At 46.6% G+C, this 19,161-nt stretch overlaps 1 protein-coding gene across 1 annotated transcript in view; it reads right to left on the bottom strand.

Annotated features, from left to right (window-relative positions):
* The window catches only part of COL4A3 (collagen type IV alpha 3 chain), a 101,626-nt gene that overhangs the window by 32,637 nt on the left and 49,828 nt on the right, over nucleotides 1-19,161 (bottom strand). Inside the window, exons 20-34 of the mRNA XM_064152805.1 lie at nucleotides 17,812-17,847; nucleotides 16,791-16,955; nucleotides 14,484-14,576; nucleotides 13,388-13,483; nucleotides 12,974-13,044; nucleotides 11,020-11,208; nucleotides 10,601-10,769; nucleotides 9,170-9,262; nucleotides 6,785-6,889; nucleotides 6,454-6,551; nucleotides 4,793-4,943; nucleotides 4,550-4,663; nucleotides 3,030-3,197; nucleotides 2,417-2,506; nucleotides 608-742 (exon numbers count right to left, since the gene is read on the bottom strand). Of these exons, the coding sequence (XP_064008875.1) occupies nucleotides 608-742; nucleotides 2,417-2,506; nucleotides 3,030-3,197; nucleotides 4,550-4,663; nucleotides 4,793-4,943; nucleotides 6,454-6,551; nucleotides 6,785-6,889; nucleotides 9,170-9,262; nucleotides 10,601-10,769; nucleotides 11,020-11,208; nucleotides 12,974-13,044; nucleotides 13,388-13,483; nucleotides 14,484-14,576; nucleotides 16,791-16,955; nucleotides 17,812-17,847 (1,773 nt within the window). The remainder of the gene's footprint in view (nucleotides 1-607; nucleotides 743-2,416; nucleotides 2,507-3,029; nucleotides 3,198-4,549; nucleotides 4,664-4,792; nucleotides 4,944-6,453; nucleotides 6,552-6,784; nucleotides 6,890-9,169; nucleotides 9,263-10,600; nucleotides 10,770-11,019; nucleotides 11,209-12,973; nucleotides 13,045-13,387; nucleotides 13,484-14,483; nucleotides 14,577-16,790; nucleotides 16,956-17,811; nucleotides 17,848-19,161) is intronic.

The raw sequence follows: 19,161 nt of genomic DNA, 5'->3' as shown, positions 1-19,161 counted from the left end.
ACCCCACCCGGCTACCACCTCCCTTCAGGTAGTTGTAGACAGCAATGAGGTCACCCCTGAGCCTCCTCTTCTGCAGGCTGCACACCCCCAGCTCCCTCAGCCTCTCCTCACAGGGCTCCTCACCAGCTTCTTTGCCCTTCTCTGGACATGTTCCACTATCTCTCTTGAATTGATGAGCTCAAAACTGGACACAGCACTCAAGGTGTGGTCTGATCAGTGCTGAGTACAGGGAAGAATAACCTCCCTTGTCCTACTGGCCACACTGATCCTGAGCCAGGCCAGGATGCCATTGGGCACACACACACAGTGGCCACCTGGGCACACTGCTGGCTTATGGTCATCTACTATCTACCAGTACCCCCAGCTCCCTTTCTGCCTGGCTGCTCTCCAGCCACTCTGCCTTGTTGAAATGGAAATAAATATTCAGTGTAATAACCACAGGTTCCAAAAAATCAAAAGGCAGTTACAGTGTTCATCAGTAATCACTTCAAAGCCATGTGAATCCTCTCAGAGGTAGTCAGTTTCTTTCCTGTTTGAGAGCCCACTGGAGCTGCCCTGGAGATGACCACCCAAACTGGCTTTGCAGGACAGAACCATGACTATGTACCTTTTAAGCCTTGTTCTCCTTTATTCCCAATACCAACCAAGGTCTCAGATGGTCCAGGAAAACCTTTATCACCTGGTTCACCTTTTGCTCCAAGAAACCCTTTTCTTCCCTTTATTCCTGGGAAGCCAGAAGAACCTGCAAGAAAATGTAATGATACTTCCTCAAGAAACCTGACTAGGGGATAGCATGAAGCAGGCAATAAAAATCCTGGCTTCAAGGGCAACTATGTATGTAAATATACATTCCAGATCAACCACCTAAACTAGTTTCTAACTCCAGCCATCAACAAAACATCAATTAGCACAGATTATGGCAAGAGACAGTAATTACTATACTGAATATAGACATAATCTTCTGCCTGCTGAAGACGTAATAATGAATCATAGAATCAACCAGGTTGGAAGAGACCTCCAAGCTCATCCAGTCCAACCTAGCACCCAGCCCTAGCCAATCAACCAGACCATGGCACTAAGTGCCTCAGCCAGGCTTTTCTTCAACACCTCCAGGGACTGTGCCAACCCAGGACCTTCCACTTGGCCTTGCTGAATTTCATGAGAAGAGATCATGTTGCTCCTACACAGCCCTGGGGTTGTGTGGCAACCACAAGTGGTGGCAGGTAGGACCTAGAGCAGTGTGAAAGGGCAGTCTCGAACTTAGTAGGGGCTTGTGTCCAGCTCCCAGTACAAATCTGGAAAGGCACATTTTAGTGCCATGGTCTGGTTGACTGGACAGGGCTGGGTGATAGGTTGGACTGGACCATCTTGGAGGTCTCCTCCAACCTGGTTGATCCTATGATTTGCCACAATTTTCTCAATTACTTCAGCCAGCTGCAGCTGGGACAGGTCACAGCGTTAAAAAGACAGGCAGGATTCTGCACCAAAGCTTCTGATCAGCCTACCGTGCAGTATATCATAGAATCATGGAATCAACCAGGCTGGAAGAGCCCTCCAAGCTCATCCAGTCCAACCTATCACTCAGCCCTGTCCAATCAACTAGACCATGGCAACTCCACCACCCCCCTGAATGTTTAGAACATGAACAGGATGGAAAGAACTAGAGTAAAAAAAGCTTTCTGCTCCATTTAGCAGATCTCCAGCCACTTTCACAAATAGCAATGAAACAGAAAAGATGGCAATCCAAAACTGCTAAAACAAAAGAAGTGAAATAAAATGATGTTGTCATTCAGCCTGTAGACTGCAGAGAATCATAAGGGTTGGAAAAGACCTCCAGGGTCATGGAAACCAACCATTAAACCCACACTGTCAGTCACCACTAAACCATGGAATCATAGAGCTATTAAGGCTGGAAAAGACCTCTAAGGTCATCAAATCTCACAGTCAATACACCACCACCATGGCCACTAAGCCATGTCCCCAAATGTCATGTCCACAGGTTTTCTAAACAGCTCCAGGGATGATGACTCCACCACCTCCCTGGGGATCCTCTTCATCGAATCATAGAATCAATATATAATCATATAGCATATGGTATAAATGCAGCATATAGAATCATAGAATCAACCAGGTTGGAAGAGACCTCCAAGCTCATCTAGTCCAACCTAGCACCCAGCCCTAGCCAGTCAACCAGACCATGGCACCAAGTGCCTCATCCAGTCTTTTCTTGAACATCTCCAGGGATGGTGACTCTACCACCTCCCTGGGCAGCCCATTCTATGCACACATATATATATGGCATGTATATCAAAGTCAAAGATTTGCCAAGGCTCAAAGAAATGAATCTCAAGACTTTTCCAGCATGGGATTTCCTATATTTTGAATAATAATGAAAGCAGATATTATGGCTGCTTGCCTGTGAGACCCGGGTAGCCTGGTCTTCCCATCGTGCCAGGGGGCCCAGGAATTCCCAACAGGCCCATTACACCTGGTTCTCCCCTTGGGCCTGTGGAATTGAAGCAACAAGAACATATTTGTTAGTGCTTTATCAGTGAAACAGAAAAAGTCCTTCAGGACACTACATATCTGCCTGTCAGGTAAGTGTTTATTTTTTTGTTCTGTTTCTGCAATACACTGAGTCAATTTTCCAGTCTTCAGTCCTATGAATAATAGAATCATAGAATCAACCAGGTTGGAAGAGACTTCCAAGATCATCCAGCCCAACCTAGCACCCAGCCCTGTCCAATCAACCAGACCATGGCACTCAGTGCCTCATCCAGGCTTTGCTTCAACACCTCCAGGGACAGCGACTCCACCACCTCCCTGGGCAGCCCATTCCAATGCCAATCACTCTCTCTGACAACAACTTCCTACTAACATCCAGTCAAGACCTCCCCTGGCACAACTTGAGACTGTGTCCCCTTGTTCTGTTGCTTTCAGCATCTTCAGTTTGGAAAAGCATGACTAAGAGTTTGTTACAAAGACTGACTCAATTTCTACATAAAAATATGTATTTGGGGAAGCCTTACCTGGGACACCAGTGATTCCTGGCCTTCCAGACTGTCCCTTTGGACCAGGTAATCCTGTATTTCCCTGAAGACCTATTAATCCAGGTTCCCCAGGCTCTCCAGAGATTCCTGGGATACTCATGCCAGGAAGGCCTTGTTTTCCTTTTGAACCTGGTAAACCTCTTCCTCCTAAGAAAAATGCAAGATACTGTAGTATGGTGCAAACCTTCATTGAATCAGTCAGGGTTGGAAGGGACCACAAGGATCATCTAGTTCCAACTCCCCTGCCATGGGCAGGGACACCCTACCCTAGATCTGGCTGGCCACAGCCTCATCCAGCCTGGCCATAAACACCTTCAGGGATAGGGCCTCAGTCACCTCCTTGGGCAACCCTTTCCAGGCTCTCACCACTCTCATGGTGAAAAACTTCCTCCTCATGTCCAGTCACCTGTAGCTTGCCATCACAAGCATGAAACTCTGCCTGTCTGAGGGCTAAGCATGAGATCTGTATGACAACACACATCAGCAGGAAATCTTAAGAGAGCTGTGGGTTATTTTTTTCAAGAGAAGAAAACTAGGCAAGGTTAGGCAATGCAATGGGTACCCAAGGGTGTTTCTTGCAGAAGAGTAATTGTACACAGCACATGAAGATACTTTTGAGACCCTAACCTAACATTCCACCTAGCTGAATGTACAGGGTAAAACCTCCAGGGGGAGTGACCTTGAACCTGACCCTAGGTGGTCTTGACCCCTCCCCAAGGGTGGGTCTGAACACCACCAGGTGATGGTTAGCTCACTCCCCCTTCCTGTCTAAAGACCCATAAAAGCAGGGGGACTCCCTGTTCTCTCTCTCTCTGTGCTCCCTGCCTCCCTGCTTACCAGCATCACCATTCCTGTTCCTGTTTCTCTTTCTTTTACCATGTGGCCATCACCCACGAGGTGGACAAAGCCATCACCACCAAAATCTGGTTGTATCTACACATTTTGTATTTGTTTTTCCCTTTCCTATACCTTTGTATCTTCCCTTCCTCAGATACCTCTTGTATTTACTGTTAAACTTTTCTTTTTAACTTCCAAGTCAAGTGAGATTTATTTATTTGTCTGTGCCTACCTTTTCCTCTCTCTACATCTAATTCCTTTCTCTTGGGAAAGAAGAGGGAAGAGGGAAGGGCACTCTAGAAATTGTTATTTGGTTCTATCAAATTTATTTGAGTCTCTGGGAATTTAAACTAGACACTGAGCTCTTTCTTTCTGACTTGAGAATCAAAGTTTGGCCCCATATAGGAGATGTGCCCAAAACAGCTTTTTTTCTGGTGGAATCCACCTGGCCCACTTTGTGATTATGCTTTACACTGTACAATGGCATCTGTATTTAAATCCATGAGATGTTTCCTCTTACCTGCAGCAAGTGCCTCTTCTAAATGGCCTCCCATTTTTTCCACATACCACAAACAAATTCAGCTCTCTCAAACGATTGGAAGGCAGAAACGAACCCCAGGCCCACCCAGCCAAATGGCACATTTGATTCAGAAGGTTCCTACCTGCTGGACCTGTAGCTCCCTGAACACCTGGCAAACCTGGCAGGCCAATAAGGCATTCAGCAGGTTTCCCTGGAAAACCTGGATCTCCAGGAACTCCAGGGGAGCCACGATCTCCTGAAAGAAAAGAGACTGGATTCACAATGGTTTAAGCAGAAGTCAGGCTTTGGGTGAGCATTGCTTGACTTGGCTTTCCTGCCTTTAAAATAACTTGCTGTGCTCCTTGACTTAGTTTGACAACAGTACCTCTTAAGCCAACATCACCATCACGTCCAGCATGTCCTGGTATGCCTGGAAGTCCTGGAAATCCAATATCACCTTTTGAGCCAGGAATGCCATGACCTCCTGGTGGACCCATTCTACCTTGCTCTCCAGGAATAACCACACCAGGGTCACCCTGCAACACACAGAAGAAGGTAAACAATCCACTTTGCTCAGCAAATCTGGCAAAATATTTTCTCCACTATGTGAGCAATTAACTTCTTTTCTTAAAGTAACTTTCATGTTATAATTTTTAGTGGCTCCCATTCAGCAAGCTGATGGATGTTCCTCATTGAGCAGCTGCAGGTTCCACACCAGAGGAACAATTTGTCTGGACAACTTTTGAGCTCTACCTCCTAACTCTGAGAAACTGCTACTGAGCAATGCAAGACCCTTCCCTCCACTTGGTCTTTACTGCATTGTGATGTTTACTGCAGCTATGAAAAAGCTTTGGAGCTGTACCTGAAAATCTGGTTGAAGTTCATGCAATTGTAACTTTCCCTTCATTTCTACACCACAGTCATATTTTTATCAACACATTTATTTAAATAATCAAGGTCAGCACCCAAATGTGTCTCAGAATAGTCAAAGTTACTGAGCTTTTCAAAATCATTGTTTTCCATGAAGAGTGGTTTTGTTACAAGTGTCCCAGATCTGTTCCCTGAATGCAAAGTCCTCCTATGAGGACAGACTGAAAGAGTTGGGGCTGTTCAGTCTGGGGAAGAGGAGGCTCTCAGGTCACCTTCTTGTGGCCTTTCAGTATCTGAAGGGGACCTACAAAAATGTGGGGAGGGACTTTTTAGTATCTCAGGGAGTGACAGGACTGGGGGGAATGGAACAAAGCTGGAGATGGATAGGTTCAGACTGGACATGAGAAGAAAGGTTTAGACTGGATGTGAGGAGAAAAGTCTTCAGCATGAGAGTGGTGAGAGGCTGGAATGGGTTGCCCAGGGAGGTGGCTGAGGCCCCATTCCTGGAGGTGTTTAAGGCCAGGCTGGATGGGGCTCTGGCCAGCCTGATCTAGAGTAAGGTGTCCCTGCTCATGGCAGGAGATTGGAACTAGATGATCCTTGTGGTCCCTTCCAACCCTGACTGATTCTGTGATTCTACCCATCTCCAGCTTTGCTCCATTCCCCCTAGTCCTGTTGCACCCTGAGATCTTAAAAAGACCCTCCACAGTCCCTCCCTTCAGATACTGCAAAGCCATAAGAAGGTCACCTGGGAGCCTCCTCTTCTCCAGACTGAACAGCCCCAATTCCCTCAGTCTGTCTTGGTAGAAGAGGTGCTGCAGCCCTCTGAGCATCCTCATGGCCCTTCTCTAGATACACTCCAGCATCTCCACATCCCTCTTGTCACAGGGGCTCCAGAACTGGATGCAGTACTCCAGGTGAGGTCTCAGCAGGGCAGAGTAGAGGAGGAGAATCACCTCCTTGGCCCTGCTGGCCACACTGCTCCTGATGCAGCCCAGGAACTCCTGCATACCTTATTCTTCTTAACTTATTTAATTTTATACTTCTTCTTAATTTTATCCTTCTTATCTTCTTAATTTTATACTCCTTATCTTCATAATTTTATATTTCTTCATTTATTATCACATCTTATGAATGGGAACAATGGAAAAGCCAATGCTGTATTTCTAACCAAACCTTTTCTCCTGGTTGTCCCAGGTTTCCAGCTCGGCCTGGATCTCCAGTCTTTCCTTCACAACCTGGTGAGCCTCTACCTCCTGGAAGTCCTTTATCTCCTGCAAAAGGAATTCAGTGGTAGTACAGATATTATGGTTGACATTTGGTTTCACAAATGGGGATTTGGGGGGGCAGATCTGAGCCTCAGATGCTATTAGCACACGAGTGCTAAAAACACTTGCCCGTGTGAGTAATGGCCAGTGCTATGTCCTTAACTTGTTGATTGTTTTTAATGTGGAATAATGTGTTCCCACTTTTTTCTCCCAAAGCAAATCAGAAGAGTTCTTTTTACCTTTTGGACCTGGGTTTCCAGGAAAGCCAAGCCCTGGAAAGCCTCTGTCACCTGTTGGCCCTGGATGTCCTGAATCACCTGGAGGACCTCTTGCACCAACCCTGCCTGTACAAGGGAAATAAATAAACTGGAATCTACCTTACCACAGAACATCCATTTGTAACATTAGGGCATTTACAGTTCACTGTTGTGAATTAGGCCATTGATGCACTGCTCCCCCTCTACTCTGCTCTGCTGAGACCTCACCTGGAGTACTGCATCCAGTTCTGGAGCCCCCATTACAAGAATGATGTGGATGTGCTGGAGTGTGTCCAGAGAAGGGCCATGAGGATGCTCAGAGGGCTGCAGCAGCTCTGCTGTGAGCACAGACTGAAAGAGTTGGGGCTGTGCAGGCTGGAGCAGAGGAGGCTCCCAGGTGACCTTCTTGTGGCCTTCCAGGATCTGAAGGGGGCCTACAAAAAAGCTGGGGAGGGACTTTTTAGGATATCAGAGTGATAGGACAGGGGGAATGGAGTGAAGCTGCAGGTGGGTAGGTTCAGGCTGGATGCAAGGAGGAATTTCTTCATCATGAGAGTGGTGAGAGGCTGGAATGGGGTGCCCAGGATGGTGGTTGAGGCCCCATCCCTGGAGATGTTTAAGGCCAGGCTGGATGGGGCTCTGGTCAGCCTGCTCTAGGGTAGGGTGTCCCTGGGCATGGCAGGGGTTTTGGAACTGGCTGATCCTTGTGGTCCCTTCCAACCCTGACAGATTCTATGATTCTGCATTAGAACTTGGCATTATTTCTCCTCCACACTAGACTTTCACAGTTAAAATGGTGCTTTTCTTCACAGTATTGAAGCAGGCATGAGTCTTTAAGTTATGTTTTTAGACAATCTGCCTGAATTTCATACTTCTGTCTGCATGTAGTTGTTCCTAGAAGTCTTCCACTTGTTGAGAAGATGCAAATCACACATTATAGAGGAGAGGCTTGGAACAGAAGTAACTATAGGAACTGAAGCTACCAAGAAATCTTCTTATGCCATTCAGAGCAGCTTTAAACACATTTGTTCTACAAAACCTAATCAAAGATGCCTTAAGAAAACAAAAGCAATCAAATAATAAAAAATCCCACCTAAAACCAAGCCCAAAACACACCCAAAAGAACAAACTCAATTTCTTAGTATTTAGAACAGTGGTTAACAACAGTGTGCTAGTTTGAGCCTAGCTGGGATATTCTGCTGAGAAGAATTAGATGCTAGGCTGTGAAAAGGAAACAATGCTGATGTCTGATGCACTCATAGGCTTGCTGAGATGGATAAGAACAAGAACATAAATATAGATAAGGGAGTCACTCTCTGAGCTTTTTGGGCTGCACTTATCTCTCTAACCTGCCTGACTAATCCATCTGCTTCTTAACTCCCTTTGCTGACCCTCCAAACTACCTTGAGCATAAGGCAAAGTCTGGGGTTAGGTACAGTGGTGGGAAGAAGGTGGAAGGGTGTTTGGGAGCCCCTCCTGGGGACCTAGGTTTCTGGGAGGGCTGCTGTGCCTCTTGTTTCAGGCTGTGCTAGTTTGAGCCTGGATGGGATATTTTGGTCAGAAGAATTAGATGCTAGGCTGTGAAAAGGAAGCAATGGTGATGGCTGCTGCACTCATAGGCTTGCTGAGATGGATAATAACAAGAACATAAATATAGATAAGAGAGTTGTGCTCTCTCTCTTGGGGCTGCATGAACTTCTGTCTAACCTAACCTGCTGTCTGTGTGACTAAACCTTCTGCTTCCTAACTCTCCTGGCCAAACCTCCAAACTACCTTGAGCATAAGGCAAAGTCTGGGGTAAGGTAGAGGGGTGGGAACAAGGTGAAAGGGTGGTTGGGAGCCCCTCCTGGGGACTCAGGTTTCCGTGAGAGCTGTTGTGTTTCTGCATTACTTTTAAACTTGTCTATTTCTGTATCTGTTGTAAATCTCTGCTTGTCTGTTGTGCTAAGCTGTAAGTATAAAGCTTCATTCCATTTCCAGAGCTGCTGAGCCTAGTCTGGGTGATTTTCACAAGTGTAGGGGGCAGGGAACACCCAAACCATCACAAACAGTCAGGTCAAAAAGGAACTGGGAAACTTAGTAATACATTTAGTTTTTTTTAACTGTGCTCCTGCAAAGCATGAGAAGGGCTAAGAGCTTTGGGAAGATTAAGAGTGCTTTAACCTAATTCTGTTCCTTTTGTTTTGGTGGTTGCAGCAGTCCCAGCATAATTTAGGACTTCACATCCACTCCAGCTCTCATGAAAGGGAACATTACTGCTAAATCCATAGCTTTTGTACCACAAGAAGCAGAGCAACCCAGAGCTGAGTAAGACATCCCAATTGAATTATCTCTGATTTTCACTGTATTTAGTGCAGATGTACAGACCTGGCACTCCTGGGGGTCCAGGTAAACCATGTGGTCCTTGAGGTCCTGGTAATGCAGGTAATGGAGTTATCCTACTGGTGTCTCCTTTCAGACCTTCAGCAAACACATAATCAAAGATCACAAAGGCTTACAGTCAGGCAGTGGGCAGTGTTTAGACATAGTAGTGACCAGTCTCCTCAGTTTAAAATGCACAAGTCTACAGTCCCCATATTTCCAAGGTTCTAACAGGCTTGGGAAATGCTTCAGATTCTGGCTTCATAAAGCCAAACAACTTGATTGACAGCAAGGCCACCTGCAGTCGTTTTCTCAGCCCTCCTGCAGTCTATCAGAGACCCAGAAAAGGAAGCACAAAGTCAGCAGGGAAATGATCCATCGAGAAATGCTTCATCTGCAACTTTGTTCCTCTTTAAGAATCTTTGACTACATCTGCTGTCCAACTCTGAATCCTTCAGCACTATGCTTCCCTATACATGCATACTCTGCTACATTCTTGGCTCTCAAGAATGAAGCCCTTTTTCCCCCTGACCACTGAGCTCACAGTAATGATGGTCCCTGGGTGCATATTTAAAGATATTTTTTTTTCCCCATGGTAAGGGCTGTCAAACACTGGAACTGGCTGCCCAGAGGTGATGGGCTGTCTTTGTCCTGATGTGGGAAAAGGGATAGAGACATAGAGTGCAGAAACCTAGTTAAATCATTAACTATGTGAGCACTGATATAAAGCATCATCAACCAGAGAAACACAAAGGAGATGGGTTAAGCTTGAGAGGGTCTTGAAACACTCTCACAGAGAAAAAGAATTCTGTATTCAAAGATGAGAACATTGGAGACTCCAGCCAAGAATGTGACCCACAACTGATGCCAAGGGGACAAAAGGTAGAGAGGTCAGAGTGAGAAAGAGGTTGGCCTTCCTCCCAGAGACCCCAAAAGGCAACCACCAGGTGGCAATGAGCACACGTAAAGAGGTGGGACAGTATGGAAATGAGTTCCAGGAACTGACTGTAATAACTCCACCTATTCCCAGAACTAATTGTAATCACCTTACTCCTGCACTGAACAGCTGTGATTTTGTAGCACCTGAGCAAGGTGAAGGGGTGCAAGGGCTTTGGAGGAGGACCTCCCCTTGTCACCCAGCACTGATTAAACATATCTTTCCTGATAGCACTCTCCCTGTTGTGAGGTCTCATTTTCCATATGTCAGTCCATGAAGCTTTTCAAAGCCCACCTGGATAATGCCTCAAGTATCTGACCCTGCTCTGACCAACAGTTTGGACCTGGAAGGGTCCCTTCCAATTCCTTTCAATTATTTTAGGATCCTAAGATTCCTTCTGTCTTTTCCAGTGGGATCAAAGTCCAAACAATCTACCTCTGCAATTTCAGTCAAGTACTCTTTAACATAGGTAATACAGGGTCAAATGGGAAGTTACAAACCAGCTTCTCCAGGTAATCCAGGCAGACCAGGAATTCCTTTAGAGCCTTTGAAACCTCTTATGCCTTGTGGTCCATATCCTGGCAGTCCAGGGAGCCCCATCTCTCCAGGAAGACCAAGACTGCCAGGCAAGCCAGGTAGTCCTCTATCTCCTTTTGAACCAGCCAGCCCCTATTAATGATGACACATAGGTGTACACCAAGCATTAATTGCTTTCCACACAAAAGGCCCAGTCCTATGACTGGATTCTTGCATTACTTTAGTAACAGAGTAGCTCTGCAAAAGAGGAATTTTGTCCTCTGATTTACTTGTGATTAGAAGTACATGGATTTTAGTATCAATGGCTACAAATTGATGTACAAGACAGAAATAATATCAGGTTTCCAACAATTCCCTATGAACTGCAAACATGCACACCCACCTCTTCACCTTTAGAGCCCTTGGATCCTTTAGAGCCAGGTCTTCCCAGAAATCCACTTGAGCCTTTTCTTCCTCTGTCTCCCCTGGACCCTGGATCTCCTCGCTCACCTTTTGGCCCTTCTGGATACACATATCCTGGTTCACCTTTTGCTCCTTTATGTCCTTGCTCTCCTCTAAAACCTGGAGGTCCCTGGAATAGATCAATCAATGGAATTACAGTGCTAGATCTGTGTCAACTGTTTCCAAACTTTCCTTTTTTCAATTAAATATCTGAGAGCAGTTCTCTTTATTCACAGCTGTAGTCACTGGAAAGGCACACTTCAATGCATAGGGTTTGTTTTTGTTGATACAGTGTGGGGCAGGGATGAAATCCAGAGAGACCTTGACAGGCTGGAGAGGTGAGCACAGGCCAACCTCAGGAGGTTCAACAAGACCAAGTGCAAGTATCTAGGTTGAGGCAATGCCAAGCACAAATCCAAGCTGGGCAGTGAGTGGCTGGAGAGCAGCCCTGAGGAGAGGGACTTCGGAGTGCTGCTGGATGAGAAGCTCAACAGGAGCCAGCAGTGTGCACTTGCAGCCCAGAAAGCCAAGCAGAGCCTGGGCTGCAGCAGCAGAAGTGTGGCCAGCAGGGCCAGGGAGGTGATTCTCTCCCTCTACTCTGCTCTGCTGAGACCCCACCTGGAGTACTGCATCCAGTTCTGGAGCCCCTGGGACAAGAGGGATGTGGAGGTGCCAGAGTGTGGCCAGAGCAGGGCCAGGAGGATGCTCAGAGGGCTGCAGCAGCTCTGCTGTGAGCACAGACTGAAAGAGTTGGGGCTGTGCAGGCTGGAGAAGAGAAGGCTCCCAGATGACCTTCTTGTGGCCTTCCAGCATCTGAAAGGAGCTACAAAAAAGCTGGGGAGGGACTTTTTAGGCTCTCAGGGAGCGACAGGACTGGAGGGAATGGAGCAAAGCTGGAGGTGGGGAGATTCAGCCTGGCTGTGAGGAGGAAGTTGTTGAGCATGAGAGTGGTGAGAGGCTGGAATGGGTTGCCCAGGGAGGTGGTTGAGGTCCTGTCCCTGGAGGTGTTTGAGGCCAGGTTGGCTGAGGCTGTGTACAGCCTGCTCTAGGGTAGGGTGTCCCTGCCCATGGCAGGGGGGTTGGAACTGCCTGATCCTTGCGGTCCCTATGAAGTCTGACTGATTTTATGATTCTAGCCTCATGAAGTGCAGCACAGATTAATCACACAGGTATTTATCTGCCTTACTGCTTGGGCTGAACTTGTTGCTGCACTGAGCAAACTAGTCCAGCCATACATTACAGCCTCTACCTAGGCCTCCCTATGCAGGCACATTCATTACTACAGAAAGGAAAGTGTTGAGATTGCTCTGTACTCAGCACTGGTCAGGCCACACCTTGAGTGCTGTGTCCAGTTCTGGGCCCCTCCATTCAAGAGAGATGTTGAGCTGCTGGAATGTCTCCAGAGAAGGGCAACAAAGCTGGTGAAGGGCCTGGAACATAAACCCTGTGAGGAGAGGCTGAGGGAGCTGGGGGTGTGCAGCCTGCAGAAGAGGAGGCTCAGGGGGGACCTCATTGCTGTCTACAGCTACCTGCAGGGAGGCTGTAGCCAGGTGGGGTTGGTCTCTTCTGCCAGGCAACCAGCAACAGAACAAGGGGACACAGTCTCAAGTTGTGTCAGGGGAGGTCTAGGCTGGATGTTAGGAGGAAGTTGTTGGCAGAGAGAGTGATTGGCTTTGGAATGGGCTGCCCAGGAGGTGGTGGAGTCACTGTCCCTGGAGATCTTCAAGGAAAGACTGGATGAGGCATTCATCCAGTTTAGTTTGACTGGATAGGGCGGGGTGCTAGGTTGGACTGGATGATCTTGGAGGTCTCTTCCAACCTGGTTGATTCTATGAACATCAGCCATGAGGTTCCTTGTGAAATCTGAAAAACAATCTGAAACCCCAAGGTCTTACTTGAACTCCTGGAAAGCCTGGTGCTCCTGGAGAACCTGGAGAACCTTTTGGACCTGTTGTTCCTTCTCTACCTGCAAAAAAAAAACCCAGCATATCTAGTAAAGAAGAACACAAACAAGGACGTAGATTTTGACAAGATTTGATAACCACACCCAGCATCCAGTGTTTCTGCTTGTTACACTGACTGCATCATCACAGATTGACCTGGCTTCAGGCTGCACCTATATCTATTAGCATTCTGACTTCACCTCTTCTAGAGTTTGCGTTCCTGTCAGTAGGTGATCTCACACTCGTCACCACCTCAGGCTAGCTCAAGGACTGCATGCTGCAAACATGCCCACACCTAATTCTTATGCAGGCAGCAAAATCACTGGCATTTCCTACTGCACTGTGAGAAACAGCAAAGTAACTCACCAGGCACACCATCCCGACCATGTGGCCCAGGAGCACCAGGAAGGCCAGGAATTCCCGGGATGTAGGTGCAGTCAGTACACACGTGAGCTTCGTCACCTGCAACGAAAACAATTCCTTAGTTGTTTCATAGCAAACCACTCCCAAGCTTAATTAACATGTCAGAGCTCACTGTACAGCTTCTTGGCCTTAGTTTTGTTGGTAAATCCCTTCCAGCACAGGACATAGAATCAGGTTGGAAGAGAGCTCCAAGCTCAACCAGTCCAACCTAGCACCCAGCCCTGGCCAATCAACCAGACCATGGCACTAAGTGCCTCAGCCAGGCTTTGCTTCAACATCTCCAGGCACAGTGACTCCACCACCTCCCTGGGCAGCCCATTCCAATGCCAATCACTCTCTCTGACAACAACTTCCTCCTAACACCCAGCCTAGACCTCCCCTGGCACAACTTCAGACAGTGTCCCCTTCTTCTGTTTCTGCTTGCCTGGCAGAAGAGACCAACCCCACCTGGCTACAGCCTCCCTTCAGGTAGTTGTGGACAGCAATGAGCTCTGCCCTGAGCCTCCTCTTCTGCAGGCTGCACACCCCCAGCTCCCTCAGCCTCTCCTCGTAGGGAATTAGTTGTGGCCAGGCAGTCATAACTGATTATATTTAATGGAAAACACAAGAAGATTCAGTCATAGAATAAGAATGGTTTAGGTTGGAAGGGATCTCAAAGATCATTTAGTTCCAACCCTCTGCCATAGGCAGGACACCTCAAATAGCCTCTCCCCAGCCTTCTTGTAGCCCCCCTTCAGATACTGGAAGGCCATTACAAGGTCTCCTCAAAGCCTTCACTTCTCCAGGCTGCAGAGCCCCAACTCTTGTAGCCTGTCCTCATAGCAGAGCTGCTGCAGCCCTCTGAGCATCTTTGTGGCTCTCCTCTGGCCTCACTCCAACAGTTCCACACCCTTCTTGTGTTGGGGGCTCCAGAACTGCACACAGTCAAACCCTCCTGAGCCTTTTTCAGATGCATCCACGACGGATCCTTTTCATGAAGATCCATGAAGGTTACCAGATTGCATCATCTACTACTGAGCAACATCTTTCTGAAACTGACCTTTCACACCAACATCTCCTGGATGTCCTGGAGGTCCCATACACCCTGGCTCTCCTGGAAGTCCTGGTGGGCCTGTTCTAAATGTTACTCTACCTAAAAATGAAACGAGCATGACACCATTACATCAGCTGATTATTCAGACAATTCACTGGTTGCTACATGAAGTTTCAGGGCTGTGAGCTGGATATACTGTTCTGATCCTCAGGGGTCCCTTCCAACTGGAGATATTCTCTGATTCATTTAAAAGAGAACTATCTGGACAAATTCAAAACACCTGCAGTATCTGAAAGTGCTTGAGGATAGATATGACCGTGCCAAAGTCAGTCTCAGCACACTGCTGGATCCATCTGTCTGGCCTTTAAAAAGCATAATCCTCTCTGGAGAAAGCACTTCCACTTTGAATCAGCAGGAAACATCATTCTTTCTTTTACCATGAATGGAAGAGAAACTTCTTGAAGATCCTAATGCTTGCCATGCATCTTGGACAGAAGTGTTCTGCTGTATTTACTGATGCTGGTCATGCATCTTGGACAGAAGTGTTCTGCTGCATTTACTGATGCTGGTCATGTATCTTGGACAGAAGTGTTCTGCTGTATTTACTGATGCTGGTCATGCATCTTGGATAGAAGTGTTCTGCTGCATTTACTGATGCTGGTCATGCATCTTGGACAGAAGTGTTCTGCTGTATTTACTGATGCTGGTCATGTATCTTGGACAGAAGTGTTCTGCTGCATTTACTGATGCTGGTCATGCATCTTGGACAGAAGTGTTCTGCTGTATTTACTGATGCTGGTCATGCATCTTGGACAGAAGTGTTCTGCTGTATTTACTGATGCTGGTCATGCATCTTGGACAGAAGTGTTCTGCTGTATTTACTGATGCTGGTCATGCATCTTGGACAGAAGTGTTCTGCTGTATTTACTGATGCTGGTCATGCATCTTGGACAGAAGTGTTCTGCTGTATTTACTGATGCTGGTCATGCATCTTGGATAGAAGTGTTCTGCTGTATTTACTGATGCTGGTCATGCATCTTGGACAGAAGTGTTCTGCTGCATTTACTGATGCTGGTCATGCATCTTGGACAGAAGTGTTCTGCTGTATTTACTGATGCTGGTCATGCATCTTGGACAGAAGTGTATTTACTATAGCTTTGGGCAAACAGAACATGCACTGAGCTCTTCCCAAGGCACTATTTGGAGGATAGATAGATTTTGCAAGGAAAGAGAAGCACTACATTGGCACTGGATCAGAGGAGCCCGTTTGGGCCAGACCACAAGATGCTGTTAGTACTTAATGTATCTTCTAGAAGTCTTATAAACTGCTATTGCTTTATTTTCATGCTGGCACAACTTCAGACCTGATGTAAGGCTCACTAAGACTTTTAAAGGCATGCAGGTGGTTTCTCCAGTTTTCAGATGAGCCCCTTCTGAACTGAGTTTCAGGGAAATCATTACACATTTTGTAAGTATTACTTTCAAGCAGAGATTTTTCTTTCATTAGTCTTTCCTGAGTTTATGTGGCAGGTTTTTATGGGCACAGTTATATAAAAAGGTAAGAAATCTTTACATTAGGAATGAATTGTATCTTCCCCACAGAATCTCTTTGACAATGGAGCACAGACCTTCACTAGATAGGTTTTCATGAATATCCAAAAAAAGGAAAATTTCCAAAGAGAAATTACATTGTGCTAGTTTGAAGCAGGCTAGAATGTTTTGGTGAGAAGGACTAGATTACAGGCTGTGAAAGGGAAACAATGGTGATGGCTACTGCACTCAGAGGCTTGCTGAGATGTATGGGAACAAGAAATAAAAACATAGATAACCACTCTCACTGGGGCTGCTGGCTGAGCTGCATCTCTCTAACCTCACTCTCCATTTGGACTAATCCACTTTGCTTCCTAACCCCCTGGCCAAACCTCCATTCTTCCTTGGGACTGGGGTAAGGTTGAGAGGGGTAGGGGGAAGGTGAAGGAGTGGTTGGGAGCCCCTCCTGGGGACTCAGGTTTCTGGGAGGGCTGTTATGTTTCTGTATTACCTTTTACCTTGTCTATTTCTGTCTATACTGTAAATCTCTGCTTGTCTATTGTGATAGCTGTAAATATAAGCTTCATTCATATTTCCAGAGCTGGCTTAGTCTAGTCTGGGTGATTTCTAAAGTGTGGGGGGTGGGGAACACCCAAACCATCACATATATTCAACCATATTACTCAAAACATACTCTGTAAGTGTTTAAACAATCTCATACATTAGATACTGGGATGAACCAATTTGTTCTTGTTCATGATATACCCAACACTGGAACGTCACCTGGTTCTCCTGGAGGACCTGGTAATCCAACAGAACCAGGTCTGCCAGTAACACCAGGTAGTCCTGGAGGGCCCACAATACATACTCCAGTTCGTCCTTTCTCTCCTTTAGTTCCTTTTGGCCCAGGAAATCCTGGGGGACCTCTCAGACCAGGTCTTGACACACCTAACCACAGAGCAAAACACATAAACATGAAGTTAAAGAAGAAATGGTGTTACAAAGCAAAGCAGTTGACAGGGTGAGGGAGGGACAAATGTAGTGAATCCATCCATAAAACCTTTTTTACCTTGCAGTATATTAATTACAATGCAAAGACACACCAAAATGGTTTTTAACATTTCCTTAAATGCTTGGCCCATCAAAGCTTTTGGGTGACTGTGCTAGTTTGAGCCTAGTTGGCATATTTTGGTGAGAAGAATTAGATTACAGGCTGTGAAAAGGAAACAATGCTGATGGCTGCTGCACTCATAGGCTTGCTGAGATGGATAAGAACAAGAACACAAACATAGATAAGGGAGTTGGCTCACTGGCTTGTGAGCTGCACTTCTCTCTCTAACCTAACCTGCTGGCTGACTAATCCATCTGCTTCCTAACCCCTCCTGGCCAGCTCTCCAAACTCACCTGGAGTCTGGGGTATGGTAGAGGGGTGGGAACAAGGTGGAAGGGTGGTTGGGAGCCCCTCCTGGGCACTCAGGTTTCTGGGAGGGCTGTTGTGTTTCTGTATTACCTTTAACTTGCCTATTTCTGTGTATAGCTGTATCTATTGTAAATCTCTGCTTGTATATTGTGCTAAGCTATAAAGATAAAGCTTCATTCTTCAATTTCCAGCAGCTCAGTCTCATCTGGGTGATTTTCTTAAGTGTAGGGGGCAGGTAACACCCAAACCATTCACAGTCACAGCATTTTACCACTTAGAAATATGTTTAATGTTATCTGAAGTAAAGATTCCACAAAGTTGACTGAGTATAATGGGCAGGAAGAACAATGCATTTTGCTGGTGGTGCTGGATGATTTCACATACCTGGTCTACCAGCAACTCCAGGAGGACCCTGTGGCCCTGCAAAAGCAATGTGCATAGAATCATAGAACCACAGAATCATAGAATCAAGCAGGTTGGAAGAGACCTCCAAGATCATCCAGTCCAACCTAGCACCCAGCCCTAGCCAGTCAACCAGACCATGGCACTAAGTGCCTCATCTAGTCTTTTCTTGAAGACCTCAAGGGACAGTGAACTGGAGAACTGGAGTTAAACCACTGCATATTCTGCAGAGTCACTACTCATTAATTGTGCTAGTTTGAGGCTAACTAGGATATTTTAGTGAGAGAAATTAGATGCTAGGCTGTGAAAAGGAAACAATGGTGATGTCTGCTGCACTCATAGGCTTGCTGAGATGGATAAAGCTAAGAACACAAACTTAGATAACACAGTTGCTGTGTGTCTCTTGCTGCCTGCACTTTTCTCCCTAACCTGCTGTCTGTGTGACTAATCCATCTGCTTTCTAACCCCCCTGCATGATCCTCCAAACTCACCTTGAGCATAAGGCAAAGTCTGGGATAAGGTAGAGGTGTGCAAAGGAGGTGGAAGGGTGGTTCATATAATCTGTTCATAGAATCAACCAGGTTGGAAGAGACCTCCAAGATCACCCAGTCCAACCTAGCACCCAGCCCTATCCAATCAACCAGACCATGGCACTAAGTGCCTCATCCAGGCTTTTTTTGAAGACCCCCAGGGACGGTGCCTCCACCACCTCCCTGGGCAGCCCATTCCAATGCCAATCACTCTCTCTGTGAAGAACTTCTTCCTAACATCCAGCCTAGACCTACCCTGGCACAACTTGAGACTGTGTCCCCTTGTTCTATTGCTGGTTGCCTGGCAGAAGAGGCCACTCCCCACCTGGCTACAATGCCCCTTCAGGTAGTTGTAGACAGTAATAAGATCACCCCTGAGCCTCCTCTTCTCCAGGCTCAACAGGCCCAGCTCCCTCAACCTCTCCTCATAGGATTTGTGCTCCAGGCCCCTCACCAGCTTTGTTGCCCTTCTCTGGACATGTTCCAGCACCTCAACATCTTTCTTGAATTGAGGGGCCCAGAACTGGACACAGCACTCAAGGTGTACTGGGGTAAGGTAGAGGGGTGGGAACAAGGTGGAAGGGTGGTTGGGAGCCCCTCCTGGGGACTCAGGTTTCTGGGAGGGCTGCTGTGTTTCTGCATTACTTTTAACTTGTCTATTTCAGTAAATTTTGTAAATCTTTGCTTGTGTATTGTGCTAAGCTGTAAAGATAAAGCTTCATTCTTAATTTCCAGCTCAGGTGAGTCTAGACTGGGTGATTTCATAAGAATGGGGGGGTGGGTAACACCCAAACTGTCACAT

This window comes from Pogoniulus pusillus, chromosome 13 (assembly GCF_015220805.1).
Source record: "Pogoniulus pusillus isolate bPogPus1 chromosome 13, bPogPus1.pri, whole genome shotgun sequence".
Classification (NCBI taxonomy): Eukaryota; Metazoa; Chordata; class Aves; order Piciformes; family Lybiidae; genus Pogoniulus; species Pogoniulus pusillus.
This window is presented reverse-complemented; position numbering and strand designations above follow the sequence as displayed.